Source organism: Zootoca vivipara, chromosome 16, assembly GCF_965207765.1.
Source record: "Zootoca vivipara chromosome 16, rZooViv2.hap1.1, whole genome shotgun sequence".
Classification (NCBI taxonomy): Eukaryota; Metazoa; Chordata; class Lepidosauria; order Squamata; family Lacertidae; genus Zootoca; species Zootoca vivipara.
The window spans coordinates 4,625,038-4,648,157 of record NC_142599.1 but is presented as its reverse complement, the minus strand read 5'-3'; the positions used below and the strand labels follow the sequence as shown (position 1 = coordinate 4,648,157).

General features: G+C 45.7%; 2 protein-coding genes across 2 annotated transcripts; both read right to left on the bottom strand.

Annotated features, from left to right (window-relative positions):
• Positions 1 to 231: 231 nt before the first annotated feature.
• On the bottom strand, positions 232 to 9,874 carry ARPC3 (actin related protein 2/3 complex subunit 3). Its single transcript, XM_035098114.3, has 7 exons — positions 9,795 to 9,874; positions 6,912 to 7,011; positions 5,921 to 5,997; positions 4,692 to 4,760; positions 3,732 to 3,858; positions 2,470 to 2,564; positions 232 to 513 (listed from the first exon to the last, which is right to left on the bottom strand). The coding sequence occupies exons 1-7, from the start codon at positions 9,798 to 9,800 to the stop codon at positions 451 to 453; spliced, it is 537 nt and encodes a 178-aa protein (XP_034954005.1). The 5' UTR covers positions 9,801 to 9,874; the 3' UTR covers positions 232 to 450.
• Positions 9,875 to 13,587: 3,713 nt separating this feature from the next.
• On the bottom strand, positions 13,588 to 23,058 carry GPN3 (GPN-loop GTPase 3). Its single transcript, XM_035098115.3, has 8 exons — positions 22,992 to 23,058; positions 21,745 to 21,853; positions 20,383 to 20,550; positions 19,690 to 19,814; positions 18,073 to 18,188; positions 16,074 to 16,170; positions 14,876 to 15,004; positions 13,588 to 13,914 (listed from the first exon to the last, which is right to left on the bottom strand). The coding sequence occupies exons 1-8, from the start codon at positions 23,037 to 23,039 to the stop codon at positions 13,852 to 13,854; spliced, it is 855 nt and encodes a 284-aa protein (XP_034954006.1). The 5' UTR covers positions 23,040 to 23,058; the 3' UTR covers positions 13,588 to 13,851.
• Between the last annotated feature and the right edge of the window lie 62 nt (positions 23,059 to 23,120).

Sequence of the window (23,120 nt, the reverse complement as noted above, 5' to 3'; positions counted from 1 at the left end):
GCAGGACAAAGCAGAGGACGTGGCTTTTACTTTTGTAAAGTAGCTACATAAAAGCCAGAGGTGTATCATAGTTGATGGCCATACTCCAGCCACGCAAAAGTAATAAAAAATACAGAGCAGACCAGTGAGGAGAATCTTAAGGGCCAGACAAAAAGGCTTAGAGGGCCACAGTTGACCCGTGGCCTAAAGGTTCCTCACCCATTTTTGTCAAAGACACAAGAACAGCCAAAATGATGCTGGAAACGACATTTTATTCCTCATCGTCATCAAGCTCCAAGCTCAGCAAGGTTTGCACATGATTTTAGCTCCACCTTTTCATCCACCGGCGGGTATCTTTCTCCCACAGAAGGGCTTATTCTCTCTCCCAGTAGAAAACATATATTAAAACAGAGGCAAAATTTTATACATCTGGCAGCAAAGTGCTTTGGCGAGACAGCCGCGGGCCTCTCTTCACTGCCCTGGTCCTGACAGGCTCTTGTTCATGAACTGCCTTTTCACAAAACACATCCACCACTAGGAGACAAAGGGAAAAGAAGAAGAGGTGTGAAAATGGAGCGAAGAAGTGGAAATACACTCAAGTTTCCACCCTGCAACTTGTCTTCAAAGATATCGCAGTGGTACATCCCTGCACTCCCCGATCTCTCATTAACGTCTAACAAAATTCATGATGTGACATGACATCATCACACCAGGATTGGCTGGTGAAACATCTCAGTGAGATGATATCACATCATACTGTGGGTTCGTATTATCTGTGCTTTTACTTCACAATGTTTTGTAAATTACTTCACAAAATAAATAATAATAATAATAATAATAAATTTCTATACTGCCCTTCACCTGAGGATCACAGGGCAGTTTAGTTTTAAAACACAGGCATACTTAACATAATAATATACAGAATAATAACCCCCTCCATAGTTTAAAAGGCCATAGATTGTTTAATAAGCCAAAGGCCTGGGAGAAAAGGAATGTTTTTGCCTGACACCTAAAGATATGTGATGAAGGTGCCAGGCAAGCGTCCCATAAACAGGGAGCCACCACAGAAAAGGCCCGTTCTGATTTTGCTACCTTCCAGACCTCTCCTGGAGGAGGCACACAAAGAAGGGCCTCAGATGCTGATCACAGGGTCCAAGGTTGTTCAGGTGGGGAGAGGCAGTCCTTGAGGTGTTGTGGTCTTGAGCCACTTAAGGCTTTATAGGTCAAAACCAGCACTTGGAATTGGGCCCAGAAACTAATTGGCAGCCAGTACAGTTGGACCAAGATACGCTCAAACTGCCTTGTACCGATCAGCAACCTGGCTGCTTTCTGAACTGAAGCAGCCCCATGTACAACTAGACTTGATGGCAGGCATGAGGCTGCTGCAAAAAACTGAAGCTGTGTGCCACATTCCCCTCTGATCTCCCACAAGAGACTTTTGTGGCTTCTGTTTGGCAGCCATCCTGGGTCTGCAATCAAGTATGGTTCTGCTCTAGCTAAGGTAAAAAGATAGTCATACAAAACAAAACCCTGATTGCCGATAGACTCTCTGTATTTATTTTGTAATATACCACACCCTACCCAATTGGCTTAAGGTAAAATGCCACAAAACAGCCTGCCCCAGCCTGGGGCTCTCCAGATGTCCTTGCATTGCAACTATCATCCCTGACCAGTGACAACGCTTGCTGAGGCAGGGGAGTTGGGAATCCAATACCTTGAGGGCATTGCCATGGATGTACACAACTGATATGTAGATTTTTGTTTAAATATATGCATTATTTGCCAAACCCTGCTGGTCCTTCTAAAAATACCCCCCAAAAATAAGGCAGAGGTGGGGAACCTGTGGCACTCAGAAGGTATTGGACTTTATCTCCCATCAGCCTGAGCCAGTGTGGTGGCCAGTGATCAGGGATGATGGGCTCTAGTCCAACATCTGGAAGGCCATTGGTTGACAGGCCTGACAGAAAGGAAGCACTTCTGCTCTGTCAGTAGTGTAAAGGTAAAGGTAAAGGGGCCCCTGACCATCAGGTCCAGTCGTGTCCGACTCTGGGGTTGCGGCGCTCATCTCGCTCTATAGGCCGAGGGAGCCGGCGTTTGTCCGCAGACAGCTTCCGGGTCATGTGGCCAGCATGACAAAGCTGCTTCTGGTGAACCAGAGCAGCGCACGGAAACGCCGTTTACCTTCCCGCCGGAGCGGTCCCCAAACTTGCACTTTGATGTGCTTTCGAACTGCTAGGTGGGCAGGAGCTGGGACCGAGCAACGGGATCTCACCCCGTTGCAGGGATTCGAACTGCCGACCTTCTGATCAGCAAGCCCTAGACTCTGTGGTTTATCCCACAGCGCCACCTGGGTCCCTGTCAGTAGTGTACTGAGACTTAAACCAAGGATGGCTAACTAGGCTGGGACTGAAGGGAGTCCCCCACCACCACCACAGGTGATCCACTCCTAGCTTAAATAGAGCCAGGTCATAGAGGAGATCAATATCTGACCTTGCTTGGTTTGTCACTCTGAGGATCAAAGACCTTTTCACAAAGCCTCAGGCCGGTTTCTTGCCTCAGCTGCTGCAAGTAGGCCCTCATAATCTCTGAAAAGAAAGACATACACTTCACAACCAAGGCCAGATCATATTATAGCTCCCATTCAGTCACACAGTTTCGATGAATTAAAAAAAAAATTTAATATTTCCATTTATCTCTCAAAAGTTTAGAGTAGATATAAACACATTAAATACCGTATATACGCACAACGAGTACAATAAAAACAATAAATGATTTTCTCCCATTCTCATACTAAACAGCCTCATGGTCTCCTGCTTTCCCAACTAATACTTTCAACACCCTGAAACTAGTTACAACCATGGAGCCACCTGGGATGAACAAAGACATTGGATTCTTATCTCATTATGCATGATCAAGCTTTCTTTAGTGCCTCAGCCCTTGCTTTTTCCCCGCAGGACCAATTGCAGTCAGCAGCAGTCGTTAACAGCCATCTACAGGTTTACCACTCCCATCAGCCCATCACCCATTCCCACCCCCACCACCCTCTGTATATACATAAGGGTCTGAACCTTCTGTTTCAAATGTATCTGAAGAAGTGTGCATGCACACGAAAGCTCATACCAAAATAAAAACTTAGTTGGTCTTTAAGGTGCTACTGAAGGAAATTTTTTACCCTGCAACTAGTTTTGCTACGCCACCTCCCAAAAGGTGGTTTCGGCAGTCAGCCTGCAGCTGAAGCTGGCTTTGCCCCTCTCTTTGAAATCTCCCTACAAAACAAGCTGGGATGTTCTCGGCTGGACTAAGTTAACACCTGAAGCCTCTGGTTACTAGGAAAGTGATGCCTGTTCACATGCAGCAAGCCGCCATGAAATGTCTGCCCGATCTGATGGAGAAAGCCCACCTGCACATTCTGTTGCCCAGGCAGAGCTGCTCTTTCCATCAGACGGCATGGGGCACAGGCACATCCAGACCTCTAAATCAAGTTGTAGGTTCGCAAGATTGAAAGAGTAGAAGCTTGGGGAAATGCTACACTGAAAATGAAGTTGTGGAGAAATGGGGGCAGAGGCTGCTTTGCACCCTACTCTAAATGCAGTGAGAGGAAGGATCCAATCCTATACTGTACACCCTTAAATCCAGAGTTAAGCGCCCTTTAATTGAGTAATGCTGATGAATGAGCATGTTTAAGATTGAGCTGTAAATGGATTAAATCCACCAATTCAAGCCTGAAATCCACATTGTTACCTTGCCCTTACCTTCTTCCTGTTTGCTGCTAGGTCTGGCATAGAGAGCGTTCAGTGGAAATCCTGGCTCTCCAGGCATGGGGAAATTTGTTATTCCTAATGTATACATTTCTTTTTCACCCTGGCCTTTGGAATTACACTGGAGGAAAAGAGAGCACAAGGAAGCACGAGCCACTTAAGACAACACAAAACGTAATGTACAAGCAACACACAACTGGCAGTATTACAGCAGGATCCTATGTGTCTTTACTCAGAAGCAAGTCCTGCTGTGTTCAAAGGGACTTGCTCTGCAGTATCTGCATTGGGGTCACAGCCTTAAGAGCTAAAACTCTACAGCAGGCATCCCCAAACTCAGCCCTCCAGATGTTTTGGGACTACAACTCCCATCATCCCTAGCTAACAGGACCAGTAGTCAGGGATGATGGAAGTTGTAGTCTGAAAACATCTGAAGGGCTGAGTTTGGGGATGCCTGCTCTACTGTGGTGATCAGCATTTCTTGTGGCTAGGATTTCTACATAATAAATAATTATACATACAGACTCTCTCTCTCTCTCTCTCTCTCTCTCTCTGTGTGTGTGTGTGTGTGTGTGTGTGTGTGTGTGTGTGTGTGTGTGTGATCCCTAAGAATGGTTACAAATTTATTTTGATTTTCAACCCCACCCCCAAAAAGGGCAGACATGGGAAAATAATACATTTATATTTTCTTGTTTTTAAAAGTTTTATTCCCTTTGGCTTGAAAGCAACAACCAGCTCTCAGCACAAAAGGAACACCCCCCTGGCTGGGTCTGAAAGCAGTATTCTGTTCTCACTGTGGCCAACCATTTACTCCTGGGAAGCTCACAAGCAGGCTGGGGGCCCAGAGGCATTCTCCCCACCGGTGCTTCCCGGGAATGAGAGCAACATCCTGACTCATTACCCAGACACAAAGTTCATGGAGGCAGACAAGGCCAGTGCCCTTTTCAATGCTGTTACCTTCTGCAGCTTTTTCAAGCACTCCGTAATGTAGAGTGTTATGTAGATCAAAGTTCTGTCGGCCTCATTCTAAAAATAAAAATAAATCCAAGTCATTTCCTGGGAATACTTAATATCTCTTCTCTTAATCTCTTTCTGCACTCTTAGTTTTCCCAAACCAACTGGCACCTCCTGGTTGTGTTAAGAGGGCGCCGTAGTCTCTATTTGTTTATTTAAAATCTGTAAGCAGCATACAACCTTTTTTAATATAAAAAATTAGTTACTAAAAATGCAGCCTAGAGCCAATAAAACAGCAATATGAAAGCAGATGAAACAGATAAAGTGGGAGTAAGGGGATGCAAACAAGTAGACCATAAGCATTTGGCCTTGTAAGCATTGCCACTCATTGTGTGAACGTCATACATGGGGAGTATTCGACACACACACACCCTGTTCCTCTTCTATAATACTAGAGCTGATTGAAAATCATTGGGAATGTCTTTGTTCAATACATGATCAATGCATCAATATTTTAAAAGACTTTAAAAGGGGATCGGACAACGGGGGACAGGTTTATTAGCAACTATTAGCCAGGATGCAAAATGGAGCCTCCCTATCCAGAAGCAGTCAACCTTTGCAGTCAACAGGGGGAACTGCCTTCATCCCTTATTGGGGGCTTGCTGGAACCTTCTGGCTGACCGATTTTGAGAAAAGAGGCCCTAGATAAGGGGAACCGTCCAGCAGGGCTGTTCTAATAGCAGGAGCAACTGATCCCTTTTGTTTTGTTTTTGGGTACCTAAGTCGCTCTTATGTCTGTATTTATTTTCTGTGGGTTGTGTCCATTTAAGTTCTACTCAGAGTAGAATCACTGAAATTGATGGATCTAAGTTAGCAGTTCAAAAGCACGTCAAAGTGCAAGTAGATAAATAGGTACCGCTCCATCGGGAAAGTAAATGGCGTTTCCGTGCGCTGCTTTGGTTCTCCAGAAGCGGCTTTGTCATGCTGGCCACATGACCTGGAAGCTGTACATCGGCTCCCTCGGGCAATAACGCGAGATGAGCGTCGCAACCCCAGAGTCGGTCACGACTGGACCTAATGGTCAGGGGTCCCTTTACCTTTAAGTTAGCCATGTCCATTAATTTCAATGGGTCAACTCCAAGTAGACACAATCCAATGTTTCTGAAAACAAGTCCCTTGCCCTCTGGAATGCACAGCAAGCATTTTAAAGCAGGTTTTTCCACCCTCCTTACCTTGATTTCATAATTTTTAAAGAAGACATTTGCTTTGAAGTAGTAAATGGCTTCATCTATGATGTCTGTATCTTTTGCTACCAAGAAAGAGAAAGAAGACAGATGTTACTTGGAATATTATAGAAAACAAGGCATCCCAAGAAATGCAAGCTGACTCCTGAAGATATCTGATTGACAATGCAAAAGTAAGCCCCACCAAGTTCAATTGGACTTACTCCCAGCTAAGGGTGCATCTTAAAGGATTGCAGCTTCAGTGTCTAGTGCTTTAAATAACACACATAAGGTTAGGTAGAATACAGAGCTCAGGAACTACCCATGTGAAATGCATGCCTACACAGAACACTTTGACACACACCCTAAACCTCATTAATGGTGCTGCTTTTCCAAATATGTTGCTTGACATAAAAAGCCCCGCACCTCCCCTCTTCCTGCAAGGAAAGAAAGCGGCAGCCGCTTACACGGTCGCCGCATACGGTGGGGATGCGGCCGTGGCCGTTTTTGAGCTCCCCCCACCGTATGCAGCGATGGCAGATCTTATACCTGGCATATAAGATTTTCCTGGGTTCAAAAGTCGTCTTATACGCCAGAATATACGGTAGGCTTTTTTCCCCCTAGACCCAATTTGCAGTGTACATTTAAAGCAGTACCATGCCACTTTAAGCAGTCATGGCTTCCCCCCAAGAATCCTGGGAAGTGTAGTTCCCCAACAACCCAGAGTGGCTGGGGTAACTCTGTCAGATGGGCAGGGTACAAATAATAAACTGCTTCAGGATCCCAACATAGAAAGCTGCCTTATACAAAGGTCCATCTAGCTTAGTATTTTCTGTACTGACTGGCAACAGCTCTCCAGAGTTTCAGGCAGGGAAACCCTTCCAGTCCTACTGAAGGATTGAACCTGGGACCTTCTGTGTACAAGGCAGATGCTCTACCACTGAGGGACAGCCCTTCTGTGTTGCAGAAAACACTCTTTTGAGGCCTGCTGTGAACTTACTTTCCCTGGGTGCCGGTCCTTTGAACTGACTCTTGATAGGCAACAACGCCATGTTCCCAATCAGTTTGGTGTCTGGGTCCATAAGAGTAGAATGGTAAGCCTGTAAGAGGGAAGAGAAGGGATCATCAGTAACAAAAAGCCACAGGCACACAGAAAAAGCTGTTTCTATGCTGTCCCAAAAATGTACAGAAGAGTCAGAGTCACACACTCCTTCCTGTGTGTGGCAGGCTTCATTTTAGCCACACATAAGTCAGAGAGTTCTTCTACCCACCCACACGTTTCTCCATCCTCCGTTAAAGTCAGGCACTTTTCAGCCAAGGAAATGCACGCAAGGAGAGGATGAAGGAGGTCCAGTGAGGGGTGTGGCCTGAGAATAATCCTGAGGGCTATGGAGAGGGGCCTGAGGACTGTCTCTCCCCAGTGTAGACAATACAGATGGACCAATGATCTGACTCAATATAAAGCAACTTTTTAAGTAACAACCACCTAAGCATTCTCCTCCTTGTGGTGCAGCAATAAAACTGCTAGCATGTTTGCAAAGCTAAGCAGGGTCCGCTATGGTTTCAAATTGGATAGGAGACCATGTGCCGAAATTCCTGCATTGCAGGGGGTTGGTCTAGATGACCCTCGGGGTGCCTTCCAACTCTACAATTGGAATTATTATATTATTCTTGCTCCATGCCAGTGGGTAGCCAGTGTGGGACCCTCAATGTTGTAGCCTACAACTCCCATCGGCATTGGCTAAACCAGCTGATGCTAACGGGCCTGCTAGTCCAAAATATTCCAAGGGCTACCCCTGTTCTGGGATGGGCTTCACTCCCTCAAATTGCTCAGTTGCTTAGTGGAATAGATAAACCATGGCTCTCCAGACATCCTTGGGCTCCAACTCTGATTAGTCTCAGCCTTCTTGCCGGCATCTCGAGACAACGGAGTGCCCCTCCAGGGGGTGAAGTCAAATTGCTACATTAGCAGCACCAATGTGACCTCCCTGGGGCGCAAGCCTGGGCAGTGTGCATGGAGTTATTGGGCTGCCCAGACAACAAGACTCTCTCAGCCTCACTGATGTGGTCCAAAGGAAAGCAGAGCAAGACATTTGGCACCAGCTTGGCTCCACTTTGGGACTCCACTCAGGATTCATGTAGGGTTTACTTACTCCTTAGCCTTTGCTTCCCCCAAAGATATCCCGCAAAGCCAGCAGCAGAGGTTTAGTGTCAGTCTAAAGGTAAAGGTAAAGGGACCCCTGACCATTAGGTCCAGTCGTGACCGACTCTGGGGTTGCACGCTCATCTTGCATTATTGGCCGAGGGAGCCGGCGTATAGCTTCCAGGTCATGTGGCCAGCATGACAAAGCCGCTTCTGGCAAACCAGAGCAGCACATGGAAACGCCGTTTACCTTCCCGCTATAGCGGTTCCTATTTATCTACTTGCATTTTGATGTGCTTTCGAACTGCTAGGTTGGCAGGAGCTGGGACCAAGCAACGGGAGCTCACCCCGTCGTGGGGATTCGAACCGCCGACCTTCTGATCGGCAAGCCCTAGGCTCAGTGGTTTAGCCCACAGCATCCCTGGTTGAAGTGTACAATATAGAAAAAGTGTATTGCACTCAGAGACCTGAAAAAGATGCTTCCTCATTTATCAGCAAGCCCTAGGCTCAGTGGTTTAGCCCACAGCGCCACAGTCTACAAAACTAATAATTGGGGATGATGGAAGTTGGAGTCTTACAACATCTGGAGGCCCAGAGTCAGGTTTCCCACCCCTGGGTGAGAAGGTCAACAAGTCCAACCTCTGCTGCTAGGCAGGACCAACCCACATAATAAAGAAGTCAATGTGTCTATAAAGCATGTGGGGACAACCTTTGGGTCCTCCAGATGTTGCTGAGCTACAACTCCCATCATCCTTGGCAATATGCCACACTTTCTGGGTCTGATGGGAGTTGTAGCTCAGCAACATCTGGAGGACCCAAAGGTTGTCCCCACACCTGGTCTTGAGTGAAACGTAAGGTGTTCAAAGTACCTGCTGTTCTGGTTGATGTAGGTCATTTGGGGCAAATGAGCACAGTTTAAATAAATAATAATGAGAAGAAGCCACTATGGGCAGCTTACAACATATATAAAAACATAATAAAACATCAAACAAAAACTTCCAGATACAGGGCTGCCTACAGATGTCTTCTAAACGCCAGTCTTTTAAACCCCAAGAAATGTGATAAACGGTATTGATTCACAGGGGACCCAGCAAACCAGGGTTGGATCATGGAATCAGCCTAGCGTCCTTTTAGTAACCTCCAGCACACAGGACTACAGGTATCAAATCAAAAGTTGTATTTGGGTCAATGTTTTTCAAATAGCAACTTTTTTTAAAAAAGGAAGTGCAACTGACGTTTCCTTTGCCCTGCGAATTTACTGCTGCCAAGTGTAATTATTTGGTGCACATCAAAAACACATCCCTTATTTTTCAACAAGGATGTTTGCAGTTGCAGTGCAAATCATCCACCGCAGAGAGGATGCTTTTTTTTTATATAGAAAAGAAAAACCCGCTGGCCATATAAGGAAGTTCTTCTTTCCCCTGACATCGCTAGCAATTCACAACACAAGGCTAATCCGGGCGCAGAGACCCAGAAATTAGATACCCAAATGGATCTATACCCTGGGTGGGAAGGGGAGGGTGCTAAAAAATACACCCCAGCTTCCTTGCGCACGTTCTGGATCACAGGAATAAATCAACAAACCGCCTTCCATCTCTCCCCGGGCCCAGCATCTTACGCCCATAGTTCCTGTTTTTTTTTTAATTCCTATGAACTAACATTTAAAAGAATAAATAAATGCTGTTTTAGGCAAGTGGAGCAGCTGCAGTTCTAAAAGGGACGCGGATCTTTTCCCCTTACCGGCATAGTTGGGGGCGCAGCGATGCAAAGCGACCCAGGGAGGAGAGGTGTGAGGGGCCCTTCCAGCGAGCAAGGCTGCGAAATCTTGCAAAATGCAAAGCCCTTCCTGCTCCACCCAGGCAGGAAGTGAGAGGCAGGCAATGCAAAGACAGCGCCAGTGGACTCGGAGAGCCAGCAGGGGGCAGCAGCAGTTAATTCCTATTGAATTACAAGCAGCTTACTCCGGTTGTTAATGATTGACAATAATACAAGAATTAAAAAATGCAACCACCTCATTTGAATCTCATTGAACTAAATTAAGCTTGCTTCTGAAAAAACCCAGTTTAGGACTGAAGCTTCAGGACTAAGTAATGTGTAAGTCTTCTGGTGCTTACTTCTGAGTAAATGTGCATGCAGGTCAGGCTCCACATTTGCTTTTCCCACAGAAGCTTCCATCTATATTTGCTGTTTCTTTCTTTCTTCTTCTTCTTCTTTAACAACACAGAAAACTGTACATTACAACAATGCAAATAGGATTTAATGCGTACAGTTCTGAGGAGGCATAGAGAGCCAGAGCATGAGGAAGCAGGTCTTAGTCCCTCTTTATCTACCGTATCACAGGAGTGTCCCAACTTCCAAGAGACTGCGATTTACACCCACTATAAATAAACTGGCAGTGATCTACCCATTGGATTGACCAGAGCTGTTCTTTATTTGAGAGGGGTGAGCCAGTTTTTTTTGGGGGGGGGGCAATTGCTGGCGATCATGTAATCAACCAGAATCAACCAGGGACAGCCCACGATTGACGCCTGATCTCTCATATTGGCATCATACCCTTTTTTCTAAGTAATTTTGGGGAGTGTATGTGATATTACTTAATTTTCTCCTCACAAGACCCCTGCAAGGTAGGCCAGGTTGACACTACCTCCTGAGCTTCACTGCTGAGTAGGGACCCTAAACCAGATACCCCTGCTCTACACACCATGCTTGACACCAAAACACTTCTTATAGCCAGGGCTGGTCCTCCCCATTCCTTGTACAGAAGCCAACTAGACTGGTGGCTGGATGTTATTTCAATGATTTTGAAAGGATAGCATCCTTCATCACACCTGAGGCTGTACAAGTTTGGGGTGACTCCCAACACCTGCCAGCTCACTCTTGTCTAATGGTAGGGCTGGCTCTCTTCATATTTACTGTATTTGAATTAAACATGCACGGATCTTGTCCATCAGGAGGGAAGGAGCAAGGAATCTAGCAGAGAATGTGGGCTGGTGGTGGAGAGCAAGAGGATGTGTGAATGGGGGTCTGGCAGTGCAGGTCTACTCAGAAGGAAGTCCCACCAAGTTGAATGAAGCTTGCATACAAGGGGTTGCTTGCTGAGACTAAGATTACCAGATTTTTTTTTCAATGAATCTGGGGATACTTTAAATCAGGGATAGGCAACCTAAGGCTCGTGGGCCGGATGCGGCCCAATCACCTTCTCAATCCAGCCCACGGACAGTCCGGGAATCAGCTTGCTTTTACATGAGTAGAATGTGTGCTTTTATTTAAAATGCATCTCTGGGTTATTTGTGGGGCATAGAAATTCGTTCATCCCCCCCCCCCCCAAAAAAAATATAGTCCGGCCCACCACATGGACTGAGGGACGGTGGACCGGCCCACGACTGAAAAAGGTTGCCGAGTGCTGACCCCTGCTTTAAATAAATAAATACTACACGTTCATGCAGCGATGGTGGTGGCAGAGGGGCGGCCGCTGCCTTGACCTCAACCGCCACATTTCCCCTTCCTCTGGGGCTTCTATCTCCATGAGCCTGGGCAGTGCCTGAGTTGTTGGTTCTTCGGTGGTGGTGGGGAAGCGGTGCGTGGTGGGTCAGGCATGGAAGGCGGAGGGCCGAGAGCGGCAGTGGTGGTGAGGCTCAGGCAGCATGATGTCTCCCTTCCCATCGGAGCAGCCCCAATCCCATTCCTACTTGTGTGCAAGCAGGAGGGGGCAGGGATCCTTCAGCTGGCAAGCAAGGCTTCCCTTTGCCTGAGAGATCACTGCCCCATCCTGCTTGCAGGCAAGTTTGAGTTGGGAGGCTGCTCAGATAGGCAGCGTGAAGCCTCCTTTCACAGCTTAGTTGCTGGGGTCAGGGAAGGCGGAGGCAGCCCGGAAGCTGAATCTTTGAGCCTTGCACCACCATCATATGGTGACTTCCGAGCAGCTCCTGATGCCAGCCAGAGCCAACTGCTCAGGGCTACTGAGCCTGCCATTGCTGTGTTTCCCGGGGGCATTAGATGAAACCCAGGGGGACATTATGGGGATGGAATTTTTTCGGGGACTTATTCGCGAATCTGGGCACTGTCCCGGGGAAACAGGGACGTCTGGTAACCGTAGCTTAGACCCATGATATCTAAAGCAAGGTCAAGGAGGCTGTGGTCTTCCAGATGTTGTTGGGCTTGCGTCAGCCCCAGCCAGCATGGCCAACAGTAGGATAGAGAGGGTCACAGGCTCCCCTTCCAAAGGACCAGCTCCTCTCACATGAACCTGTCTCCTCATTAAGATCTGAAAGCATCTTTGAGACCCACCATCACCTGAACTGGGGAAGGTCTCTCCATATATCCAGTGACCCTGAATCTGAAGCAGATTGACACCATGCAACATCATGACGTTATAGCATGGCCACCCTGACATTGTAGGGCACTGTTATTATTCCCCACCCATCAATAAGTGGGGAAGGAGGTGCCTTGAGGTTAGCAAAGTGGGGCTTATTGAAGGCCACTGAAGCATTTCTGACGTATCTGAGCCCAGCCCTTCCTGTTCCAGAGTCCAGCCTAAGATACTACTTTACACTGACCTCTTTATTGATTTTAAGAATGCAGCCCGCTGGGTCTACTCAAAAGGAAGCCCCATGGAGTGCAATGGAATTTATGCCTAGTTAGGCATGCACCAGATAGCTTAGGATGCAACAACATATTCCTGCTTTCCAGGCATGCAGAAGAAGCAAAAAGATAGTTAATGCTGCTGAATTGTGGGAAATAACTTTTAGTGCAGGCATGGAAAATCTGTGGTCCCCCAGATGTTGCTGGATTCCACCCCCATGAACCCCAGCCAGGATGACCAAAGGGCAGGAGATGATGGGAGTTGGAGTCCAACATCATTTGTAGGGCAACAAGTTTCCTCCACCCCTGTTTTACTCGAGACTAAACAGAGACACAGGTGGTGCTGTGGGTTAAAACCACAGAGTCTAGGGCTTGCCAATCAGAAGGTCAGCGGTTCGAATTCCTGCGACAGGGTGAGCTCCCGTTGCTCAGTCCCAGCTCCTGCCAACCTAGCAGTTCAAAAGCACATCAAAGTGCAAGTAGATAAATAGGTAGTTACAGCAGGAAGGTAAACAGCGTTTCTGTGTGCTGTTCTGGTTCGCCAGAAGCGGCTTTATGCTGGCCACATTACCTGGAAGCTGTACATTGGCTCCCTCGGCCAATAATGTGAGATGAGCGCTGCAACCCTAGAGTCCGTCACAACTGGACCTAATGGTCAGGGGTCCCTTTACCTTTACCTTTAAGGAGAGGGAAAGTTCTGTCTTTTTTTTGAGGAGGAAATGACCTGAAAATACATGAGAATTCTTTTGTTAAAGCTGCTGTCCTTCACAAAGCACAGAAAGATGTGCTGAGCAGCAGGACCACAACACCGCAGTTCAGTTCAGATTAAACACACTCCCAATTTATTTGTACATATTTGCTCCGGTTGCTTAAGTAAATACCACCATCAATGGTTACAAGGCTAAAATGAAAATGCTCCATCTTTTTTGTAGCTCAGAAAGCAAACATGAAATGCAGAGTGTCAATAATTTATTTCTCATGATGCCCCTTCTTTGCCTAGTAATTTCTACAAATAATACAACTGTGTGAAGTGGCATTATATACACTTAATGTATTACACACACATACACATATTAAAACACTTTGCAGTGGGGGGAAATGCCCCTACTTCAATTGCTGCCCAGGATTTATCAAGCAGTTTGTGGTTTTCAAAATACAATTCATAGAAAATATCTGAAGAGTCCTTTTTCTTTTTACAAAACAAATCCTTAAATCTTCATTCGTCCACTTGATCTTGGAAGTATTCATCAAAAGCAGATGATTTATCTTCCTCATTTTCCTGTTGGGGGGAAAAACACACACACAAATCTTTATTTTTCCTTATGAAAATAACAACCCCAACACACACACACACACAAATTCTTATGGTCCATAATCCACAGTGAGGACACCATTTCTACCTGAAAATGGTGATAGGTTGTCTCTTCTTTTGTCTCTCTCACCCTTTGACAAGATTTAAAGAAGATGGAGAACATCCTGAAGGGGCCCCAAAATAAGATGCAACACCCACAATTTGGGTCAGCTTTCTTTCATGGCAACCCTATACATCAGGGGTCACCATGTATGGCCCGGGGGCCGGATAAGACCCAAGATCCTTGTTTATCCGGCCCGCAGCAACCCCTGCCCGCTCTTACTGGTGCAGTGACCCACTTCCAGGTTGGAGGAGCACTAGAAATAGCGATCGTCGCTGGAGACACCGACCCAAGGCAAGAAAAGCTTGCCGACCCCTGCTATACATGCATACCTGGGAATAAACTCCACTGAACAAAACGGCATTTCATGCATGGGACTGTGCTTTTTAGGGGGCAAACATTATTCAGGTTAACCCCCCCCCAACCGAACAGCAGCTAACCCTTTTCAGGCTGACACAAGTTCACCCCTCCAGCAGCCCCTTTATGAAGATGAAAATGGCCAGTGGTACCTCGGGTTAAGAACTTAATTAGTTCTAGAGGTCCGTTCTTAACCTGAAACAGTTCTTAACCTGAGGTACCACTGCAGCTAATGGGGCCTCCCGCTGTTGTTCTGTTCTCATCCTGAAGCAAAGTTCTTAACCCGAGGTACTATTTCTGGGTTGGTGGAGTCTGTAACCTGAAGCATCTGTAACCCGAGGTACCACTGTACTGGAGAGCGATCATATCAATGGCTGCTAGTCACAATGGTTAAGGGCAAATTTGTGGCCTTAATGTTCAAGACTGGCTGAAGCCTAACTAATGTTGCAGGAGGACCTTGGAACTTTTTACCTTTGGCTCTTTGAACTCCAGATCCTCCCCATATTGAATGGAGAAGTCTATGTGCTGCAGTACAATATTAATGCTTTCCTCATCGGAGCGATCAAATGGCAAAAAACGGACCATGCTGTAGTCGTCAATCTAAAAAAGAGGTAATAAACAGATGTAAAGAGAGTGAGTGGCAACGGCTTCAAACAGCAACAGTTAACAAGCAAAACACTTAGCCCTTAGAGTGTTTTACAAGTGGGAGAGGCAACTAATGCTGATACAGTCTGCTTTGATAGGCAATGGCCTGACAACTGTATTGTGAATCAAGCCAGGTTGTGAATGACCTTTGTGTTTCTTAGTGTTTTTAAGTGTCAGGTGTAACTTCAGCCTGAACACAGCAGAGTTTGCGCAGGTTTTTCCGGAAGCTTCTGGCGGTAACTTAAATGACTAGATGTCTGGATGCAGAGTAAAACTATATACAGGATTTATTAAAATAAAGAAAATCAAGAGTTTCTATGTACAGCTTTAGAATTCAAAACAAAGAAAAATAAATCCTTTCCTCTCTGTCTCTCTCTCAACCGATACAGCACCTCTCCTCCTACACTGACCACACTCACCACACCACGTACTGTGCTAGCTTTCTCTGATAACAGGTCTCAGTGCTGATATCAACCAATGAGAGGCAGTTACTAAGGCAGAAGTAGACCTTGGCTTTCTGCCCAGTGTTAATTGCTTGTCCTGGAGTTGATTGTGTGAAGAAGCAATCTGATGGTTTCTCACGCTACTAATTTAGCAAAAACCCGAACAGTGTTTGCATGTCCACCTTCTTCTCTCCTCCCTTTGCACCGCACCTGCATCTGTTGCAGAAGTCTCCAATTAGCCACGGTTTCCTGTTTTACCAAAACCAGGACACTGTGGTTATTGGCTATGCAACAAGACCGGATCTCAAACCAATTTCAAACCACAGTTTATGATCCTGGCTTGTTCTGAAGCTGGGAGTTAACCACAGTTTCTTGGTGTGGATGAAACAGGAAAATTGTGGAAAAGGAATCTTCCATTGTAGCTGTGGCTTAAATTAAAGCCAGAGCTGCAAAGGAAGAACTAGAAAAAACATCTAGAAGCCACTGCATTGGGTTATTGCAGGTGGCAATTTTAAGGTATCAACTGCAGAGCTATAACTGTACTAAACTCCACTGCTGGATCTTAAAACACAACAACTTACCAAACCACAGATAGCCTGAGTTAGCTTCTTAAACCGTTTGCTTTTGAACAAATCTGTAGAATCTTCCAGTGTAGAATACATGTCAGGGTCCAGATACCTGGAAGGTGTTGGTTGAAAAGTTAAAAAACACAGCAGTTTGAGAAGATCTTCGTACTAACTGTCCATTAGCTGCACCTTATACTAGTTACTCCGCACCCCAAAATTTCAGTGTGTGTTCCCTGACACAGGGGAAGAAGTAGATGGAGAGCTATTGGTAGATCTCTGGGTGATAATCAGCAGTTAATCAGAAAGCGTTTACAACTCCCAGCAGCTAACAGAACAACTTTCACCACCTAAATCAGGCAGCTGAAATGAAGAGTGCTAGTCAAGTGTGGATTGGTGTGAATGGGTGTGAGATGGGGCTGCGAGCTCAGCTCGGTTCTGATACCACAAGCAATCTGCTTGAATTCCAACTGTACATCTTTGACAAATGGCTCTGCTTCAGCAGATCTTGGCATTCTAGTAAACAAACAAACATGTAAGTAGATGCCAGAAGTTCGTCCCTGCCCTAAGCGGCAATCCAGGGCTGTTTCCCCTCACAAATAATTGTGCACAAGAATCAGGTACACAAACCACTGCAAGCTGTCACAGGGCTAAGAACCCAACCCTGGAGGTTTTGTTAGTGGCACCAGATGTCAGATCTCCACCACATGTACAAATATGTTCTATATCTCCAGGGGGCTAACGTGTTGCCCTCTGGATGCCGTTGGACTCCAACTCCCATCATTCCCAACCACCGGCTATGTTAGCTGGAGTTAGTCCAACTACATCTGAAGGGCAAGAAATTAGCCCTTTCTGCTCTTCCAAACCACAATAGACTTTTTTAAAAATTCATTTTTATTTTAGGGGTGGTGAACATCTTCACCCCTCCCTTCCATTATTGCATTTTCCTTCCTTCATTGAAAGCTGAACTCAAGTCTTTTAGTGTGGCTGACTTTCTCCTGGACAGTTCTGGAAGGTGGAGCTGATGGGAGTTGGTAGTGACAGGTTAGGAATATGCTGTCATATGCTAAGACAGGCTCATTGGTACATCTACCTTAGCACTGTCTACACTGACTGGCAGTGTCTATCTAGGGTTTCAGGCACGGACCATTCCCAGCCTGACTGGGAGATGCCAAGAATTGAACTTGCTCAGGGCTGGAAACTGCCACTCAGTCCCTTCCTTCCCAGATAGGTCTCAATTATACAAACGTCGCTATATACAAAGAAGGATGGGAATTGCTGTATTTTGCCATCTATAAGACGCGCCCATGCATAAGACGACCCCTATTTTTGGGGACTCCGTTTTACAGAAAAGGGGGGATGGCCCCCCCTTTATAAGACACCCCCAAATTTTGGACATTATTTTTAGGGGGGAAACCTAGTCTAATACATGGAAAAATGCAGTACTTTTTTTCTCTCCTGCTCATCTCATTCCTTTTGCCTTTTTATTATTGCTTCACTTAACCATTATTTTTTTCCACTTAAGAGTCACCTTAAACACTTAGCTTTTCTGCCAAACATGTGGTAAATAGGGCAGCCTGAGCCTCATGCCAGGATTTCGTCCAGAGCATGACAAGGGATCCAGAGCGAGACCCCAGTGAAGACCTGAAAGCAGGCTTTGAGATTGTGGCAGAATTGAATGTGCTGCTGCTGCTACCTACAAACAAGAGTTTTCTGTATTTGAGGGGTGGTTGTCTCTGTGGTATTCTGGATCTGTTAGTTGTTTCTGTGTTCCCCATATCTTATTTGTTTCATTTTATATTGCTATTTTATATAACTGATATCTATGCTGCTGCAAAATTTCATTTTTACCCTGTATTTTGGTATTTGACTTTTATTTCTGACATTTTTAGGATGTTACAAACCACTGAGAGATTTTCTTTGAAATATGAGGCAGTGTGTAATTTACCTAAATAATTATACATGAGATCCAGCCCCACAACGTTGAAGCAAAAAGCCTTCATTTCCACATGCTTACTTTTCAATTTCTGCTTTGGCCTTCTTGCTCAGCAAGTCCATCTTTGTCATGACATTGACTTGGGGAATCTCTAACGATATCATTGCACTCAGGGCAGCCATGGCTCCGGAAATAAACTAGCAAGAGGGAAACACACAAAAACGAACGGAATTTGAGAAGAGATGTGAAGGTGGCCTATTCCCAAAATGCCACCTGTCTAACTGCTGCTTGCAGGGGTGTCTCAGGCCAGCCATTCAGCAGGGTGAAGTGGCCGTCTTTAGGTGGCACCTGGAGGTCGCAAGGGATAGATGAAGGCAGGGATATTGTAGAGCTGGAAAGGGTGAAGAAGAGGGCAAACAAAATGATCAAGGGCAGGGGTCCCCAAACTAAGGCCCGGGGGCCAGATGCGGCCCAATCGCCTTCTAAATCTGGCCGACGGACGGTCCGGGAATCAGCTTGTTTTTACATGAGTAGAACATGTCCTTTTATTTAAAATGCACCTCTGGGTTATTTGTGGGGCCTGCCTGATGTTTTTACATGACTAGAATGTGTCCTTTTATTTAAAAAGCATCTCTGGGTTATTTGTGGGGCATAGGAATTCGTTCATATTTTCCCCCAAAAAAATATAGTCTGGCCCCCACAAGGTCTGAGGGACAGTGGACCGCGGTGCCCCCTGCTGAAAAAGTTTGCTGACCCCTGATCAAGGGGATGGAGCAACTCCCCTGTGAGTAATAATAATAATGATAATAATAATAATGATAATAATAATAATAATAATAATAATAATAATAATAATAATGGTGTTATTATTTGTTCCCTGCCCATCTGACTTATACATGATGTGGAGAAAGCTGATAGAGAAAAGTTCCACACTTTCCCATAACACCAGAACCAAATGAAGCTCAATGCTGGAATATTTAGGAGATACAAAATAAGGTAATTGTTCACACAGTTACACTATGGCATTCACTCCCCAAAAGTGGAAGGGATGGCTATCAGCTTTAAAATGGGGTTAGGCAAATTCACGGAAGATAAGGCTATGTACTATGTCCACCAGAGGCGGGATAGCTCAGTTGGTTAGAGTGTGGTGCTGATAACACCAAGGTTGCAGGTTCGATCCCCATTTGGGCAGCTGCATATTCCAGGGTGTTGGGCTAGATGATTCTCAGGGTCCCCTCTTCCAACTCTATGATTCTAGTTGCTGGGAATCACATATGGAGAAGAGGGCTACTGCACTCAGGTTCTGCTCGCAGGCTTGCTTCCCATAGGCACCCGGTGAGCTACTGTGGGAAAAGGATAGGCCTTGGGGCAAAACCAGTTGCATTGCTCTTATTTATGTTCTCATCAACTGGTGTCCGAATGGTGCAGCGAGACTTTTTGTAGCACTGGCCCAGTGGTGGGAGGGGGGGCATGGAGATTGGGGCTCTACTTTAACTAGCGCACGGTCTTAAGCCTGCCATTGTCCATAAATCCAGTTGCTACAGCAATACAAAAAAAGCAAGCAGCCAGGTGGTTAATACAGCAGCTTAATTTGCCTCATATTTAGATGCCAAATTGTGTTAAGACCCTAAAAAGAAAAAGAAAAAAGGGGGGAGCACGATTTGTCACTTGTTGGGGGTGGGCAGAATTATAAGTTACCTTAAAGGATTCTACCATAAACTGAGAATCAACGAGAAAAACGCCACAGACGCGGAACTCCCACTGCTGAAGCTGTTCGACAAGTTGCTTCATCACTGGCAGGTGCGTGTAGAGCTCAATCTGACCTGAGGAAGGGGTCACAACTTTTAAGAAATGCATTTGTTTTCATGGACTTGCACCCTGCCCTTCCATAAAAGGTTCAAGGTAGCTAAGCTTCTTCCTTTTTTTTAACAGCCAACCTATTTGAGACCAATAAAACAACAATATATAATTAAGAACTGAAAACAGAAATAGACAAAAATGACAGTGGTTTAAAGAGAAAGGTGAAAGCAAGTGGGTCCCAGAGTCAGAGCAAAAGGCATGACTTTTACCCTTATAGAGCAGGTGACATTTTAACCACAAAAAAGCCAAACTGGGTTTCTAAAGCCCCTACACCTGGCCCCACACCAGATCTTTTTTCGTTCAGGCAAGCAAGCGGAATGATAACAATTCAAGGCCAGATTCCAGCTAAGGAGGGTGCAGAACAGAGCTGAGGGAGGGGTTGTGCTAGTGAAAGGAAGCAGGGCCTGGAGGGGGTCCCAAAGGCTCTACTGCAAAGCAGTGGTTCCCTCCCCACAGTGTGTGTACTAAGGCTCCCCCCACAACTGTACTAAGCTTTGGTTTCCCTTTGTTATTTTAAAATTCTTTGCTCACCTGGGCAATCAAAGAGTATATAATCGTCTTCCACATGGCCAAGACATCCTTCCAGCCAGTCAAAGTTGCTTGCAAAGTATTCCATGCAAAATACTAAGCCACCATTGGGGCCAAATCTTAGAGAATCATCTTCCATGACATCGTCCACTTCAATTAATTCCCGGATATCTGAAACAAAAACAAAAAAAGGGGGGGGAACAGTTTTGCTTGATTACACACACTCTCTCTGTCTCTCGTGTGTGCATTATATATTTTTACATCCTGCCTTTTCCCTGGACCAGAACTCAAGGCTTCTTACAAATAAAAATACAAAGGGGCAGGAAAAGGAGGAGGAGCCGCCTCATGTCTGTAGTAAATGACTTGGGAGAAGGGTTTCTCTGTGCATGACAGTTTTAGTCAGCTGGTGAAGAGAAAGGAGGAATGGGGGAAAGGGAAGGTGGAAGTGGGTGAAGGAAAATGTGGCATTTGGCAGAATAAGGGGCATGTGGGAGGTAGGGAGGAAGGTGTGTGTGTGTGTGTGTGTGTGTTAGAGAGTGTGTTTTAGGGCTCTGTAGACGGGGAAGAAAGCTGAAGAGAAGGAATTGGGGAGGAGGCATGTTGGAGTGGATGGGGTTAAGGGGGCATTTGGAGTGCTGTGAAGGAGCAACAAGGGGGCATTAGGAGAAATGAAGAGGAATATGTCAGTGTCCGTCCCTTAAAATTTTTATTATTTATACACAGCTTACAACAGATCTAAAATATAATAAAAACATCAATCCTTAAAAACTTCCCTAAAGAGGGCTGCCTTCAGATGTCTTCTAAAAGTCAGATAGTTGTTTGCAAAAGGGGCTGCAGAATAGGAGAGAGTTGGCAGCATGGAAATGGTAGTGGTCTGTGTACAAGTGGGAATTCAGATAAGGAAGCAGCAGGAGGGAGGAAAAAGGGGCTGAAGGTGAAAATGGGGATGTGTGCAAAAGGGAGTTGTGAAAAAAGGAGGCAAGGAGGTGAAGATGAAAGCGAGAGTATTAGAAGGACTGTAGAATAAGAGGGGGATGGTGGCTTCATAATTGGGCAGAAAAAGTGAAAAGGGTGCTGAGTAGTTGCAACATGTGGGAGGTGGAAGATGCAGGACATTCCCATGTGTGTGGTCTGTGTGCAGGGAAGGGCATTGCAGAAAATACCAGTTGTTGGGGAACTTAAGTGGGAGGCTGTTGTTGTACTCATCCTGTGAGAACAGAATTCAGCAAGCCTCTTCTTATCATAGAACCATGGAGTTGGAAGGGGCCCCAAGGGCCATCTAGTTCAACCCCCTGCAATGCAGGAATCTCAACTAAAGCATCCATGACCTGCTGCATCCCCAAATGCTTCAAGCCTTGGCCTTACCTGCCATGACATCATAGTCAAAGTGTTCCGCAGCGGGATCAAGGTTCACTACCTGGACCGAGCGATTCAGTTCTTCGCAGTGCTGGACCATGGTGGAACAGTAAGTGCTCTGGAATTTTTTTAAAAAATCAGAGCATTAACAAACTAGCAAAAGCCACCAGGAGAGTTTCTATCAGTGGGCAGGAATCCAACATCTGAGGAGAGGAGATAATTGAGACATCTCTGCCGACAGTCTCCTTTGGAACATGGGGCAACAAATTATGACCCATTAGTCATTTGCTTTCCATCAAATAACATTGAGCACAATCTGTCTGGGTCCCTAATAGGCATGATCAGGTGGTTTTACAGGGATTTTGTTTAAATTTTATGAAAACCACCATGCTTATTAATTTTTACAGAGAAAATAGGTATTCTGAAAAGCTCTGAAGGAACAGCCTGTCCATGTGACAAGATCATCCAAGGCCTCATCTGTGTGTCTCTGCCATGTGAGGCCAGGTGGGTGCGAACTGTGGAGAAGACCTCCTCAGTGCTGCCACGCCATTTATGGAATTCTTTCCACCAGTTTGGATTGCCTTTGGCTATCTTTTTAACACCAAGTTTGGACTTTAAAAGAAAAGATTCTAGGCATTATTTTTTTATAGGCAATGATATCACTGTGTTCCCCCCCCCCTTTCATTCAGTTTTATCCCTTTTTTTTGCTGCTCTTTTCACTGCACTGTTGCTTTTTGTATTTTTACTGCCAACCCCAGCCAATGGGAGTTGTGGTCCAAAACATCTTAAGAGCAGCAGCAGGCTCCGGAATAAGCAGCACTTAAAAACTAAAGTATACTAAGAAGCTTTTACTTTGGTAAAATCGATTGAAAGTAGTATTTGTCTGCCATCAATATTGTACATGCAACTTTTTGGAACGGTGACTTTATTAGATTGGGTGAGCCAACACAGACTTTATTTGCCAAGCTCTGTATTCCCTTTTCGGCGGCTGTTTTGTTAGCTTCTCGTTAGCTTCAATATTGTTATTTAATTAACAATTCAAAAATCGATTAACGAGGGGTAAAACGAGCAGAAAAAGAAGAATAAGCTTTTAAGAAGGAAGACATCAGTTATAAACTGCGTTGGTGTGCATAGTTAGGACGGCAATTTTTGGTAGCTGGAGAGAATAATTTAATGCTGCAGCATCTCTTTCAGAAGCCCCTTTGCAGCGCTCGAGTCAAGGCCAGAGTATTCACAACGCCTCCGCCCGCACTCACCTTCCCACTCCCCGCAGGACCCATAACCAGCTGCGCATAGCGAGGCATCTCTGCCTCCTTCCGAGCTCAGCTCCAGGAAAAGACCGAGCGCCACTACTTTGTCCCAACGGGCCATCCGTAGCGCGCACG